Source organism: Neovison vison, chromosome 4 (assembly GCF_020171115.1).
Source record: "Neovison vison isolate M4711 chromosome 4, ASM_NN_V1, whole genome shotgun sequence".
Taxonomy (NCBI): domain Eukaryota; kingdom Metazoa; phylum Chordata; class Mammalia; order Carnivora; family Mustelidae; genus Neogale; species Neogale vison.
In genome coordinates, this window is record NC_058094.1 from 155,673,639 (window position 1) to 155,690,813 (window position 17,175).

The 17,175-nt window shown below is 35.9% G+C and overlaps 1 protein-coding gene across 4 annotated transcripts in view; it reads left to right on the plus strand.

Moving 5' to 3' along the window:
* The window catches only part of RUNDC3B (RUN domain containing 3B), a 137,278-nt gene extending 123,648 nt beyond the window's left edge, over positions 1–13,630 (plus strand). For all 4 annotated transcript variants that reach the window (XM_044245947.1, XM_044245949.1, XM_044245948.1 and 1 more), the window contains one exon: positions 11,225–13,630. In XM_044245947.1, coding sequence (XP_044101882.1) covers positions 11,225–11,370 — 146 coding nt within the window. In that variant the 3' untranslated portion in view covers positions 11,371–13,630. The remainder of the gene's footprint in view (positions 1–11,224) is intronic.
* Positions 13,631–17,175: the final 3,545 nt, after the last annotated feature.

The following is a 17,175-nucleotide window of genomic DNA, read 5'->3' on the forward strand; positions in this document are numbered from 1 at the left end:
CGTCTGCTTACTAGGATGTCCTATCAGTGTTCCCTGCCACACACGCTGTCTATACGTGATTCTTCATCATCTTCACTGTTACTACCTTCTCTCAGCCGCGTGGGGCAAGCTGCATGGATGAACTACTGCCACGGCTCTTTCTTGGGTCTTTTCCTCTCTCATTCTTGTCCCCTCGTAGCCCATTCTCCATATAGTCATCAGTGATCTTAGAAAACATAAGTGAGAAAATATTATACCCAAACGTAAAACTCTCCAGGGACTCTCAGTGACATTCAGAATACAATCCAGACTGCTTATCATGGCCTCCTGTATGATCATGTCCTTGCCAGCTTCTGCCTCCCCTTATACCCTGCACCCCAGCAAACTGACCTCCTAGCTGTTCCTTCAGGTTGGTTCCTACCTCAGCTGTCTTTGCACTTGTTTTTCTTAGTGCCCTGAAACTTCTTTCTTAAGGTCTTTGAATGGTAACATTTATCAGGTCTCTATTGAAATATCGCTTTAAAGAAGTTTTTATTGACTGCCATCCTTTAAATGACCATCATCTCCATATCCATGTTCACCCACCCCAGGCACTCTCACACTGCCCTCTGTTACACTATGATTCTTGTCCTCAGCTCCCTGCTAAAATGTATGCTTCATGAGGGAAGGAATCTTGTCCATATTTTCCACCAGTGTATTACCAGAGCCTGTCACATTATAGACGATTATTGATCGAGTTGATAGAGTAAGTGTATAATGAATGAATGTCACAGAATGTGAGGAACAAGGTAGAGATACTATAGAGTAAAAATTCAATTAACAAGGAGGCTCAGGGGGCACCTGGGTGGCTCAGTGGGTTAAAACCTCTGCCTTTGGCTCAGGTCATGATCCCAGGGTTCTGGGATCAAGCCCCACATTGGGCTCTCTGCTCAGCAAGGATCCTGCTTCCTCCTCTCTCTCTGCCCACCTCTCTGCCTACTTGTGCTCTCTGTCAAATAAATAAATTAAAACAAACAAACAAACAAGAAGGCTCAGGCAATGGGAAATTATGTTAACTTGAATTTTTTGCTTCTTTTAAGATAGTTATTGAAATGTTCTCAGAGGCTGTAAGTCTATTTTAATAGTTTAGTAAATAGTGTATACTGACTAAAAATGAATCTTTTTAATGACGTGGATAATAAAGATAGCAAAATAGAGTATCCTAGTGGTACAAATGTAGGTGGAAGAGAGTAAACTGAATTCACTCTCATAATTTAGAATATGTATATTTTAAAAATTAATCCATTCTCTGAGTGGATTTTTTTATGATGACTCTATGTGTAGAAGACACATTTATTTAGGATTTAAATCAGTTTATCGTTATAGGCATATTAATAGTAATAGGTTAAGATTGATAATGGGTAATTTTTATACTATAAAAACATGTATATGTGTGTGTGTGTGTGTGTGTGTATATATGAGTGATGAATGGGTGAAGCATAGAGAATCTTTAGGGCAGTGAAACTATTCTTTATGATACTAAAATGTTAGATACTTGTCATTATAAATTTGTCCAACCCATAGAACATACAGCACCAAGAGTGAACCCCAACGTAAACTGTGAACCCTGGTTCATAATGATGTGTTTGCATAGGTTTATCAGTTGTAACCAGTGTCCCACTCTGGTGGGGGATGTTCATAAGAGATATGGAGATATGGAAAATCTTGGCACATTCTGCTCAATTTTGCTGTGAACCTAAAATGCCTCTAAAAAATAAAGTGTATGAATACACAGAGACAGGGAGAGTAAAGTACTGACTTTAAGAATTCAAGGTTAATTAACAGATTAAGTATGACTTCCAGAATTTCCCTACCCAAATAGCTAATAAAATGATCAAAAAAAGAAAATGTTTGTCAAAAAATTTACCAACTAAAACACAGCAACAAAAAAGAGCTATAATATATTTAGGATAGTGTAGACTTTAAATAAAATTTATTTTATTTTTTAAAGATTTATTTATTAATTTGGGAGGGTAGGGGCAGAAGCAGAGGGAGAAAGAGAATCTCAAGCAGGACACCCCCCCCCCACCGTGCCATCCCTGTACCGTGACTTTGAGTGCAGAGCCCAGGGTGGGGCTCAATCTCATGACCCTGAGATCTTGACCTGAGTCAAAATCAAGAGTTGGACATTTAACTGACTGAGACACCCAGGTGTCTTACTGAAGAAAAATTTTTAAAACTTGAAGTACACACATTCTTTCTACCCATAGGATCCTTCCCGCCCTCCCATAAAAGCCATATAGTAAGGAAACTATACTTTGATACCCTGATACAAGAGTGTCCTTTAGTTAAAATTTTCACAAACCAGCCAAATCAGTTAACTCTCCTGTGTGTACAAAATTATTATTCTTTAAAAACAATCGTCTAAGTTGAGAAAAACAATTCTGCTAATAAAAGCCTCCCCCAGGAAAATAGTAATGAAGCAGGAAAAAAAAGACTATATAGTACAACCATATGATTTTATTAAGTATCCTCAAACAAGCATCTAAAGCTGTAATACCATGTTAAATTAGAAATCAATCAAAAACTAGGAACATAAATGTTCAAGAGGGGTGCCCGGGTGGCTCATTAGTTAAGCATCCAGTTCTTGATCTGAGCTCAGGTCATGGGCTCAGGGTCATGTCATGGGCTCAGGGTCATGAGATAAAGCCTTGCATGCAGCTCCAAATTCAGTGGGGAGTCTGCTTGAGATACCTTCTCCCTCTCCCCCCCGTCCCCCACCCCTGACCTCCCAGCATGTGATCTCTCTCTCTCTCAAAAAAATAAATAAATAAAAATAAATTAAGAAACAGGAAGAAATGAATTGATAGTTCATTATTCTAGAAGAAATGGCAGAAAAGGCAAAATTGTATTAGAAGAAAATATTAAAGAACAGCTGTCTAAAGAATAGATTTGAAAGAGATCTTAATATACAACATTGAAGAAAGGCAGGAAAACCAAGAGAATGAAAATATGATGTGGAAATAAATAAAATGAGTAAGGAAGTGTTTGAATTAGAAGTCAAGCAAAGAAGAGAAAATTTAGGGGCACGTGGGTGGCTCAGTAAGTTAAGCATCTGATTTGATTTTGGCTCAGGTCATGATCTCAAGATGGTGAGATTGAGCCCCACGTGGGCAGGGGGTGTCCACATTCAGCAGGGAGTCTGCTGGAGATTCTCTCTCTCCTCTCCCTCTCCCCCTCCCCCTGCTCACGGATGCATGCTCTCCTTCTCTAAATAAATCAATCTTATTTAAAAAAAGAAGATAGGATTTTTATATCAGTAGAATCACCGAAGAAGGTAAAACAGTGGAGCAGAACTAATACTGAGTCTGTAATCTGAGAAAAATGTCTGGAAATAAAAGACTGAAATCTACAAATTGACAGGACTGACAAAGTGCCTGAGAAAATTACCTGTATTAATCAACTCCCAAGTAGTATCTACTAAAATTATTAGATAGTAATAATAAAACATATTCAGGGCTTCTAGGCAAAAAGATCAAATAGCTTACAAGGGGAAGAGACTGAGACTAGCATTACACTTCTCTAGTTGTATAAAGGAACAGAACAAAACTACAAACCATGCCAAATAACATGAAGTTAAAGCAAAAAAAGACTTGTTATCATAGAAGAAAAGAAATAGCAAGTAAGAAATATAAGCTGGAATTATGAATTTCTAAAAGATAAAAACTTAGCATAGCAGACTTTGTGAGATATACTTAAAGCAGTAGCTAGAGGAAATTAATAATTTTTATATACTTTTTCATTAAAAATGAAAGAAAATAAATGAATTAATTTTCTCAGCCCAAAATGGTAGAAAAAGAACAAGGTAAATAAGCCAATGAAGAAAATAGTAAAGGTGAAAACATAAATTGATAGAAATAGTTCTAATTAATAAAACCATTGTTTTAATTAACAAATTTGGGACCTAGCTAATTTAATCATAGAGGAAGAAAGAACAAATATATGAAAATGTTGGGGATAAGTATGACCTGATAAATTATTATAATATATAAATATATTAGTATGAAAAATTCAGAAAATTATAGACCAGTATTACTTATCCATATTGATATAAACTTTCTAAATAATATATTAGTGAGGAGAATATAGCAACACATAAAGAAATGATACATAACTGTGCAGCTTTAATCCAGGAATGTGAGGTTGATTCGATATTAGGAAATCTATTAATGTAATACCATATTCATAGATCTAAGATAGAAAAAGTTATCCCCACAGATGGCCAGAAAAGCCCTGGACAGAATTCAACACCTGTGTGACACTGAAGACAAAAGAACTGAATAATACTTCCTTTCCGTGAGTGTGTGTGAACATCTCTGTCTGGAAGCCAGCATCTTACTTAATGATACTAAGATACCTTATATCTTAGTTAACATTATACTAGAGGTAGTAGCTAATGGCATTTAAGGAAGAAATGTCTTGGAAAAATCCAAGAAAATTGGATTTTTGCAGATGATAGCATGAACCTGGAAAATGAGAAATAATAATACTACACAATAAAAGTCCTATAAAGTAGCAAAATATAAAATTATACAGAAATCAATAGCTTTCACATGTACAAGCAATAAGCAATGACTCTATTAGCTGTAGGGAAGAATTTAAATAGCAACAGAGAAGACAAAATATTTAGACTATTTCTTGTTAAATTTATTCCTTTTGTGAGAAAAGCTAGAAAGCATTCTTAAGAGACCCAGAAAGAGATCCTTTAAGTCTTCCCTAAGTTAATGTAGAGTTAACACACACCTACCTATGCTTTTATTTTCAAATACAGCAATCACACATCTTGGAATTCACTCCAAAGAAGTACTTAAATGATACAGAAATAAATATGCACAAGATTATCCTGCTCATTCAGTATTCCCTCACATTCTGCGCTTTTCCCTGAATGCTTATCAGTTTTGAAGAACTTCACTAGCTACCTTTTTTAAAACTGAACTTCCTATTTTGAGGTAATTATGGATTCACATGTGGTGAAGATCTGCCTACCCTTCACCGGTTTGGCTCCATGGTGACATCTTACAAAATGTAGTATAACCTTCCATCCAGGAAACTGACAGTACAGTGCAGTGATTTCATTCAGATGTACATGTCATCCTCAGTGTGTGTTTTTAGTTCCACGCAGTTTGATTACACCCATAGGTGTGTGTCTACATTGCCACAGCCAAGATACGGAACACGGGCACCATCCCAAGGATCCCTTGTATTACTAATCATACCTACCTCCTTCCCAGCCTTGCCCTATGTCTGCCCCTTCCCCAACCCATGGGAACGCTAATATGTCCTCCATGACTATCATTTTGTCATTGAATGATGAAGAGTACCATATAAATCAGACAGTACATAGCCCATTGGAATTAGCTTTTTTTACTCAGCATAGCTCCCCTGAGATCTTTCCAAGTTGTTAAACGTATCAGTGACTTATTCCTTCATTTGTAAAAAAAAAAAATTCCAAATATATATTATCACATTAAAAAAAAAAAAAACACTCATTGAAGGATATCTGAGTTTCTATTTAGGGACTGTGAAACTCTACTCTCATCTGAATGTCTATGTTCCCCAAATTCATAATCTCTGGTATGATGATAGAAGAATGTGGGAGATGATTAGGTCACAAGGGTGGAGCCATGATGAATTCGATTAGCTTTCTTAAGAGGCGCTGAGAGCACCCTGGCCTCTTTAGTCACCTTTGGACACAGCGAGAACCTGCTGTGAGCCAGGAAAAACAGGCCGTAACTAGACATAGGACCCACAGCTAACTGCCTCCGAGATTTCCCAGCATCCAGAATGCTGAGAAACGAGAAACAGTAAATACCTTTCTGTGGTTTTTAACCACATAGCTGATGGTATTTCTGTGATAGCAGCCTGAATGGCCTATGCTGCAGTGAACATTGGTTTGCAAATTTTTCTGTGAACCTAACTCCATTTTTCTAGAATGAATACCGACTCTTGATTTGAGCTCAGGGTATGATATCAGGTCCTGAGATTGAGCCCCACATCAGGATCTGCATTCAGCCTGCCAGAGATTCTCTCTTCCTCGCCCTCCGCCCCTCCCCCAACTTATGCAGGCACGCTCTCTAAATAAATAAATAAATAAATAAAATCTTATAAAGATCATCTCAGAAGTTAAAGTGGTACCATAATTGTTGGTAGAAAAGGGTGAGAAGTTGGCATTTTTTTTTCAAGGATTGGTTAAGCCCATATGTGATAGTTGTGCTAGTAACTATTAGCTACCCATAGTTCAGCAAATCTAGGATGCCTTGGGTTTTAAAATACACCAGTATTTAATTTAGCCTCGAAAAAGAGAAGAAAAAGCCAACAATTAAATCATAACACATTGTCTACATATCTCTTAGCATTTTTTAATATTTATTTTGAGAGATCCTTGGGGCACTGGGGTGGTTCCACCCATTGGGACCTAACTCTTGATTTCACCTCAGGTCGTTAACTCAGGGTCATGGGTTCGAGGCCCTTATTGGGTTCTGTGTTCAAAACAGTCTGCTTGGAATGCTCTCTCTCACTCTCCCTCTGACCCTCCCCCTGCTTGCACACATACTCTCTCTAAAAGAAGACGACCTTTAGACTTTTAAAAAAACTTTTATTGTAATTCACATAAAACTGACCATTGTAAAATGTACACTTCAGTGGTGTTTAGTGTACTCAGTGTTTTATAACCATCGCCACTAATTCCAGAACTTTGTCATTTACCCAGTAAAGAAGCCCTGCATCTGTTAGTAGTTGGTCCCAATTCCTCCCTACCCCCAGCTCTGGGTAACTACTAATCTACTTTTTGTCTCTTTGGGTTTGTCTGTTCTGGACATTTCATATAATAAAACCATACAGTATGTAGCTGTTTTGGTTTAGGTTTTTTGTTCTTGTTTTTCTTAAGTAGGTTCCATGCCCATAATGGAGCCCAGTGCAGGACTTGAATTCATAACCCTGAGATCAAGACCTGAGCTGAGACCAAGAATCAGAAGGTTGGGGCACCAGGTAGCTCACTTGGGGGTCTGCCTTCAGCTTGGGTTGTAATCTTGGGGTCCTGGGATTGAGCACATTGTCAGGCTTCCTACAGTGGGGAGCCTGCTTCTCCCTTTCTTCCCACCTGTGGTCCGTCTCTTTCTCTCTGTCTCTCTCAAATGAATAATGAAACTAAAAAAAGAAAGTCAGAAGCTTAACTGTCCAAGACACCCGGGCACCCTCTGTCTAGGTTCTCTGACTTAGCATTGTGTTTTCACAATTTGTCCACGTGGCAGCAAGTATCAGTGCTTCATTCCCTTTTATGCACAAATAATATTCCATTGTATGGATATACCACAGTTTATCCATTCATCATTTGGACATTTGGATAGTTTGCACTTTGGGGCCATTTTTAATAATGCTGTGAACATTCATGTACAGGTTTTTGTGTGAATATATATTTTTATTTCTCTTGGGTATATAACTAGGAATGGAATTGGCTGGAACATGTTTTAATCATTTGAGGAACTGCCATACTTTTTCCAAGTGATTGTAGCATTTCATAGTCCGACCAGCATTGTATAGGGGTTTCATTTTCTCCACACCTTGATTAATGTTTGTTATTGATGTTCTTTTTAATTATACCATCTAGTGTGTGCAAAGTAGAATTTTGTGGTTTTGATTTGCATTGTCCTAATGCATATAATGTTGAACATCTTTTCATGTGCTTATTGGCCATTTGTATATCATCTTCAGATAAATGTCTGTTCAACTCCTCTATTTAAAAATTGCATTGTCTTTTAATTTTTGAGTTGCAACAGTATATTTTGGATAGTAGACCTTATCAGATGTATGATTTGCAGATATATTTTCCATTCTGAGGAATGTCTTTCTACTTGCTTGCAAGTGTTGACTCACAGATTTTTAATTTTGATGAAGTCCCATTTAACTAGTTTTCCTTTCGGTTGAGTGTCCCATCCAAGAAATCACTGTCTAATTCAAGGTCATGCAGATTTACTTCTATGTTTCTTTTTCAGGGTTTTATAGTTTTAGATCTTACATTTAGGTCTTTGATCTATTTTAAGTTTTTGTATATGGTGTGAGCTAATTGTCCAACTTAATTCTTTTGCAGGTAGATATTCAGTTGCCCCTGGACCATTTGTTGAAAAAATTATCCTTTCCCCAATTAAATGGTCTTAGAATTCTTGCTGAAATGCATTACCCATACATGTATGGGTTTAATTCTAGATTCTCAGTTCTGATTTATTGGTCTTTTGGCCTCTACCAGTGCTACATTATCCATTGTATAGTAGCACACTGTCTTGCTTTATAGTTAAGTTTGGAAATCAGGACTTTGTACCTTTTCAAGATTGTTTTGGCTATTCAGGCTCCACTGAATTTCCATATGGATTTTAGAATCAACTTGTCATTTCTGAAAAAAAGGCAGTTAGAATTTTGATGGGGATGACACTGAATCTTAGATTAATTTGGGAAATATTGCCATCTTAGTATTTTCTTCTAACCCATGGAAAAATGGAATGTTTTCCCACTTATTTCAACCTTGAATTTTTTCCAACCATAGTTTGTAGTTGTCAATGTACAACCCTTGCACTTCTTTATTTGAATTTATTTCTAGGTATTTTATTCTTTTAGAGTCTATTGTTAATGGAATTATTTTTTTTTCTTTTTTTTTTAAGATTTTATTTATTTATCAGAGAGAGAGAGGGGCGGGGAGAGAGCGAGCACAGGCAGGCAGAATGGCAGGCAGAGGCAGAGGGAGAAGCAGGCTCCCCGCCGAGCAAGGAGCCCGATGCGGGACTCGATCCCGGGACGCTGGGATCATGACCCGAGCCGAAGGCAGCTGCCCAACCAGCTGAGCCACCCAGGCGTCCCTGGAATTATTTTCTTAATTTCATTTTCTGGTCATTCATTGCTTCTTTCATTTTTAGACTTTAAGCGTAGATTTAAAAAATTCATGTCACTCCTCTGTACCTTTAAGGAAAAGAAAAGTGAATTCAGGGGTGCCTGGCTGGCTCAGTGGGTTAAGCCGCTAGCTTCGGCTCAGGTCATGATCTCAGGGTCCTGGGATCGAACCCCGCATCGGACTCTCTGCTCAGCAGGGAGCCTGCTTCCTCCTCTCTCTCTGCCTGCCTCTCTGTCTGCTTGTGATCTCTCTCTGTCAAATAAATAAATAAAATCTTTAAAAAAAAATAAAAAAAAAAGTGAATTCAGTTGCAAAGAACTCCATATTCACAGTCAATCTCTTATTATGAAGACAGACATTGGCTGCTGTGTCTGTTCACAGTATCATTCTCTGTGACAACAGTGAACCATTTCCTAACATAATCCAGGTATCCTGGAAATCAATACCTAGAAGTAGAGATCCTTCTGATTCTCTTTTACAGCTCCACAGTACCTCATTGTGTAACTGTGTTAGACATTTAGATTTTCATCTTTTGCATTACTGTATGATAATCTTTATATTAAAAAATGTTCTCTAAGTATATATTCCCAAAGAATTGCAAACAAGACTCAAACAGATACTGGTGTGCCAATGTGTGCAGCAGCTTTTTTTTCAGTACTCAAAAGGTAGACACAACCCATGTGTCCATACAGATAAATAGATAAACAAAAAGTAGTATAAACATACAGTGGAATACTGCTCAGCCATGAAAAAGGAATAAGGTTCTGATACATGCTACAAAATGGATGGGCCTGAGAAAACATGCTAAGGGAAATAAAGCCAGACACAAAAGGGCAAATATTGTATGATTCCACTTGTAAGAATGATATATGATAGGCATATTCATTGACAGTAGATTGGAGTTTCCAGAGACTGGGAGTGAGGGGACAATGGATACTTATTGCTTAAATGGGTAGAAAATTTGTTTGGGGTAATGAAAATTTTTGGAAATAGTTGTGATGGTTGCACAATACTGTGGATGTAATTAATGCTACTGAATTGTACATTTAAAATATAAAATTTGGAAAGACCATCTAAAGCAGTTGAGTTCCAGGAGCATTTAATAAGAATTCCAGAAAGTTGATTCTGGCCTGAAGTGGGTCAGTAAGCTTAAACATTAAAAGGGTCCTTGAAACATCTAAATGTTTTGACCCTGAAATAACACAATAAACATTCTAAATTGGAATTTAACAACTACTCTTCCGTATGTTTTTCTAATGTTGTTATATTTTCCTGTATTGTGCTTGTCAGCAAAACTATGAAGTTAACATAGCTAGTCATCTTTGTTATTTTACAAAGGAAAGGCTCAGAGAAGACGCCTTTCTTAAGGTCATACAGTTAAAAGACATAGGAGCTCTCTTGGTCCCAACACTGTTCTTATGGAATCATGACTTGTTAATTATGTAATTATTTAATGAGCATCTCCTATGTGCTCAGCACTGGGAATATAATAAAGAACACAAGAAATTCCATGTCCTTTCTCAGTGTATGGTTTAGAAGAATGGAGAGCCCCACAATTATCATACAGTATAACTAGGTAGGTTAGAGTTCAAAGGACTGTAGGATCACTTCAGAGGGGCCATTTGAAACTATAGATAGCATTCAGAAACACCTGCTGTCTGGTTCAGTTTAGACTTCTCTAACTGTGTAAGCAAAACTTAAGCTTTTTATCTGTTCTGGAAACCTGCTAATTTTCAAAGACCTCAGCCCTTCACAGCCTCAAACCAGCCACTTCTAGCTAGTATTTGCAAACTTAACCAGCTTTGGAAAGAACCTGTGTTCCCCAGCTTTGAAAACAGTCTTCCTCACAGGCCTACGGGAGTCCAGGATGTGATAAAGTTCCTGAGGCAAGGTAGAAGCTGAATAAATGTTCAGTAAGTGGGCTGAAGCTCTCCCAATCCAACCCTCCTCCTGAACTGAAGCAGTTTTGCTTCTGCTGCATTACTTAACCTTCACAGGGATTTCCTGGTATTTCTGTGGCCTGGGCATTGGTACTGTTAGTTTATTATCCTTTACCAAGTGAACATGAACATACTCTGAAAAAAAGGTAAAGTTTTTATTTTTTCCCTAAAACATGGTATCTCAAACTTTCATAACTAGAAATGTTATGAGGAGCACACATAATCTTCTGGTAATGTTTTTTGAAGGATGGCATTGAAGTTACGGAAATATATAACTGGCTATGTTTGGAGTACTTTGTAAAGTTATGTAAGTTTTTAGTTTTATAGGATCTTTTGGTAACATTCTTCAAGGGCAATTAAATATTTGTTATTTAATCTTAACTTTCAGGTAAAGAAGATACCCCCTCATTACTCGGTCTCTGTGGATCTCTAACATCAGTGGCAAGTTACAAATCTCTAACAAGTCTCAAATCTAATGACTACCTTGCAAGTCCCACAACAGAGATGACGAGTCCGGGTCTAACTCCATCCTGAAAAATTTTACGTCAGAGCCAGAAGTTTTTATGTTGCAGATGTTCTATTTACAATAAGTTTGACTGCTGGGAAAACATTTGGAATTTTATATTGTTCTGGCACATGTCTGGAATTCTATTGCTTCTATTAGAGAATTCAGTCCACTCCATGTGCCCTTCTGAGAGAAAATGATCCTGCCATTTTAAGATTCTTATATTTGTCACTGAGGAAGCTTAAAAATGAATAGGCTTAAAAAACCTTCAAATATCCTCTAAATTAATAATCCATTGCTAACTGTGACACAAATTTATTATTCAGTTGATTTTCATGTATTTAAATGTACTATAATTGCCAGAGACGGAGTTCAAGGTTTTATTCCAGAGATAAAGCTAAGTATTTTCTTTTACTTTTATTCAGTGATTATATTTTCTAAAAAATGACTTAATTTCATTTTTCATTAATTTCTTCCTAGGTTCTGATGTTTAAATGCCTTGTTTTTTGTATGAGGAGGAGGTTCTCAGCTGGTTTCATAGTGGCTTACTCACTTTTTCTTTAATAGTTATCATTTGGTACAACATTCCATTAACATTTTATAAATTTTGTAGGAATGTATCTTTAGGCCATTACTAAATTTGTCAGGGTCCGAGGGAAAGTGTTTTACACCATTTTGGTAAAATGAATAAACTGTTTTCCCAAGATTTTCTTAAAAGTTTATTTAAAAATATCAAATATTCCTCAGTAGTTGGAAACATTTAAAAATGTAGAACAGATGTTGAAAAGTATTTTATTAGGAAAGACTTCGAGTCCATGTAAGGATTTGAGAACCTTCAAGTAAGGATCACTAGAGTCTTATCATACTCAACAATATGTCTTGACATACAGTGCTGTTTTGTTCTCCCTTATGTGTAACAATGAATCATGCCATGTTAATGTTAACAACCAATGTTAATGCTCAAAACCCCTACACTTCTACAGGTTTAAAAAAAAATTATGCGCTATAAAATCTTTTTGCAGTTTTGGGAATTTATAGATTTCATCCATCAAAATCCCACCATATTGAAAGAGAAAATGTCTGAAGTATATTTTCTATCGTAAGTACTATGAGGAAAACATGACCAGTTGTGCCAAAGAAGTTTTATACATTGTTTACATGAAGAGGACACAATACTTAACGGGGACTTCATATGCTATTTTTGTTTATTAATAAAACATTACATTCAAACTCAGTAGCTTGACATGTAGGAACAGTACAATTTATGAGAGGAGGCAAGAGTGCTGAACATACTACATCATTCTTTGTATTAGAAATGTAGGAGTGTGGTGGTTCTCTGCAAGATTTAGGAGCTTTATTCTCATAATTTGGAATTTAAGATAATAAATAATAAGAATGCCAGTCTTATAAGGAAGTTCAAATGAAGTCATTTCAGGAACAAAGGAGGCCTGGAAGCCATTAAAATAAGTTATCCTAGAAGTACCAGAAGATACTCAGAGTTTTTACTCCTTTAGGTTAAGGCTTTAGTACTTGTAAAAATGCAATTATTCTTGAAAAATGGTACCTTTAACAATTTAGTGGTTGATTCTACTCTTAATTCTATACACCTTATTATGAGTGAGGTACCCGAAGCAATTATTAATGAGCATGGGGATGGAAGGAAGATAAAAAATGAGGACAGTGAAAACCCTGGGAGGAGGGAGAAGGAAATGGCTAAGGAGAGGAACTTGAAAATTCTTAGGTTGGCCTTAAGCTCTATTGCTGCCTTCCTAAAAAACGATCAGAATGTTTCAAATGCTTTATCCATGGTCCACTCTCAACTGATATTTATTGTTCCTCAATAATTTTAAAAAATCACTGTTAAATTTTTTTTCCATACATTTTTATAATAGGGGAAGGAAACTCAAGATTCCATAATTGATCACATTTTCCAGATTTGTCTAATGCATACAGTAACTTGTGCATCTTAACATGCTGCTATATGCAGATTTAAACATGACATCTGAGGATCATGACTTTTCCTCCTTTCTTGGAGCCCCTGGTATAAAATTCATCTGCTAATGTGAATTCAGGTTTCTATACAGTTCATTTCACACTAGTTATACATGTAGTTAATGTTTGCATGAGGAAACAATGTATGTCTCAATCTTTAATTTTAGGTGGTGGTGTTTACTGTTTACACACCCTACCCAAAACAGAATGCTGAATTATATGCTAATAATTCCATGTGTATTTTGTTGCCTTGATGTACTATACTTGTTGCATGTATATTAAAAGTTTTGTACCACACATTAGTAGTTACATTTTTTCCTTCAAGACAAGTTACTGGATTCAAGTTGTACACTGAACTTTGTTTTAGCAACTATGGTTAAGTGCATATTACTCAGCACTAAAATATTGATATGACAAAAAGTTTTGGAGAAATCTTTATTTCAACTCAAATTAAATACATTTTATTTAAAAAAATAACATGATCTGCTTTATAATACATAGTATCTGTTGAAATGGTACAATACAGGTAGTGATTTTGGTAGTGCTAATAACATAATTATGTAAGAGCCATGTTTGTTTTCTCACCATAAAATGGAAACATCATCATCTTCCCAGCACCTATGATGGCATCAAGGTGATGTCAGCATTGAATGAAATGATATAAACTAAGTTTTTATTTAAGTCATCTTTATTAGATTTACACATAAGTTTTCAAGTGGTTAAGTGTGTCTCAAATTTACAACTTAGGGAAATTCTTTGTCAAAGTTCCTACTGTTAGGTAAGATCTCCAATTTTGATCAACAAATACGATGGATTACTTCTGAAATGTCACACAACTGCTTTGAACATCAGGGCTCTTAAATATTTTTAATTGGTTCCCTTTGTTCTTCTGGAAGCAAAGCAGCTTCTATTTAGTTTTAGAATTAGTCCTTTTTAACTGATAGGAAGGGGCCGATAAAAATCACATCAATGTCCTTATGGTCCCTTTTCAAAGTCTATTCTGGTCCAAACCAATCCTTATTATGTAAGTCCCCATTTCCTATAGCACTGTTTATTTCTCTAAAACCCAAATGAACCCAAAGTTTCACTACATAAAATTCAGCCTTACTACAGGTGACACATTCTGGTGTGTGCTGTGCTCAACTATGCTACCTTCTTTTCTTTTCAGTTAAAATAATTGCTGGTCTTGGGGGAGGGGGGGAACAAGAACAACCACTCTATAATTATTAGACCTGTACCAAAAATACTTGCTTGGCTTCCAGTTGCCTTCCTGTTTTTCTTTCCCGGGACTGAATTCCACTGCCTGATTGAGACTCCCACCGCCAGGTGCCAGGTACATTTGATTGTCTTAATCTTAAAAGCATTTCCTGACACTCCCTCTCTGCCCCCAAGCTCAGTGGAGAATCCTCTGCGTCCTCATCATCCCCATCACTCCCTTTGCAGCCCTCTGTCAATCAATAGCTCTGCCTCTATTTGTGGCCTGTATCTGAAGCACTTCTACTCTCATGTGCTTCTTAAACTGCCAACCACGTAAAAAATCTGAGGAAATGTTAAATGATAGGTTAAAATTTATTTTAAAAGTTCATTTTGGAAAAAAATTAAAACCTGAAACATGAAACTTTCCCATATCCCTGGAATTCATGCTCCAGAAAGAGGGAAGAATTTAAAGGAGTCATGTAGTTAAATAAGCATAGCGAATAGTTTCCTAGAAATAAAAATTTATTTTAACTTCATATCTATTCTTTCAAAAGTCAAATGTGTGTTGTATGGAAGGTGGCACACATATAATACTTGAACTTCTTTTTAAAAAATGTACACACACCTAAGAAAGTAAATGTATTTGTTAGAAAACTTCACATAGATTGAAACTATTTTGCTTTCAGAAACATTACCAAGAATATAACCTCTTGTCAAGTGCTTTTCAGTGGCTATTTTTTTGTTAAAATTAAATTAATTAAAATTAAAGTATTAATGCTTCTTTACTACTTAAGTATAAAGAAAGCTTCAATTCACCCTTTTTATCCAGATACATGGCTGTAATATGTACTAGAAAAGCTACTAGGGAATTAAATTTATTTTAGGTATAAATGGGAAGAATTTTCTATAAGTATAGTCTGTTTTGGGGGAGGGAGGGCAGTGGGAATTTCTCTACTGGTATTTCTATTAAGCTGAAATACATGACTGCTTCTTAATAATTATAAATTTAAATTTTTCTACCAGTTACCAAAAAGAAACATAATAGGACAAAAGTAAATTTAAATTTAATACTGTTAAGCAGCAGTGTTCAAGATAAACTTTCCTATATAAAGTACATAATTAACATAATTTTATTTGAAAATATTCAGCTTGAAGCACAGTGATAATTTTAAGAAAGCATAAAATATTTTAATGAAAATATAAGTTAAAGTCAAACATTTATGATTTTATAGATATGAATGTTGCAAAACTAAAGGTAAATCAACAAAGGATAGAGTAAACAGATTACATACAAACCCTATATATTTTATTTCTGATGAAACATACAAACTCTTTTCTACTACAATATAAAATACATAATTCCTCTACCAACACTAGAGATCTGTCACCTAACTATACTATTCTATTTTAGGGGAAAAAAAAATACTTCACATTTCAAGGCATATAAAGTGCTTTTTCTTATAGGATATAGATCCTGAAAAAATTTTTTAAAAAATTATTTTTGTCCTGCCGTTGTAGCTTTGTTTCATTCCTGAGGCATTATCCTGTATTGACTAAAAGCTATTTATTTCTTCAGGGAAATGGCTGCCTCTTTAGTCTCTTGATGTAGCATACTAACTAACATGAGATGTGTAAAATCAAGGGACATTTTGGAAGTATTTTGTGGCTTATATTGTATTCATCTCAGTGTTGTTAGAAGAAGACAATACAGGGGCGCCTGGGTGGCTCAGTGGGTTAAGCCGCTGCCTTCGGCTCAGGTCATGATCTCAGGGTCCTGGGATCGAGTCCCGCATCAGGCTCTCTGCTCAGCAGGGAGCCTGCTTCCCTCTCTCTCTCTCTCTGCCTGCCTCTCAGTCTACTTGTGATTTCTCTCTGTCAAATAAATAAATAAAATCTTTAAAAAAATTAAAATTAAAAAAAAAAAGAAGAAGAAGAAGAAGAAAATACAAGTGACCTCAAGAGCTCCACAAACTGTGATAACCTGAATTCCCTGAATTCCAAGATGGCTGAAACCCGAGGCCCTTCCCTGGCTGAAACATTATTTTTACCATGCTAAATACAATGTGGTTTTTTCCCACTGTACACCCAAGATTCACTGTGCCAAACATTTAAGACAATCAGTAAAGACTCCTTCTCTCTTGCAGAAACAGTAGATAATACAGAATTTTTAGTCACCAAAAATATTTTTATCACATAAACAGTTACATTCTGGTTCATAAAGATAAAATAGCCATTACCTTTGGGTGAAGAAATCCTAATATGGGTGAAGCCTTAAAACGGCAATGGGAGGTATAAAACAAAAACAAAAACAAAACTTGAATTAAAGTATCTAATAGGTAATTAGGTAAACGTGAATAACATTATTTAAAGACTGCCATCTATTATGTACTTTGCTGGAATACTTAAGTATCTGTGTGCATGATTTAAGTGTGTATGAAGGAAGGGCATTTTTCTTCTAGACTCTGCACATCATTCAGCACACAATTCAAACTGTTCTAATCTATGTGACACATTCCCATTGACATTATACCGAAATCTAGAATATCAAACTCTCAGAGATTTTCACTTTCAGTTAAGGAGTAATTTTTCTCTTCTTTACAGGAACACTTAATGATTGTGATTTCTAGAATACCTTTTTCAAAATC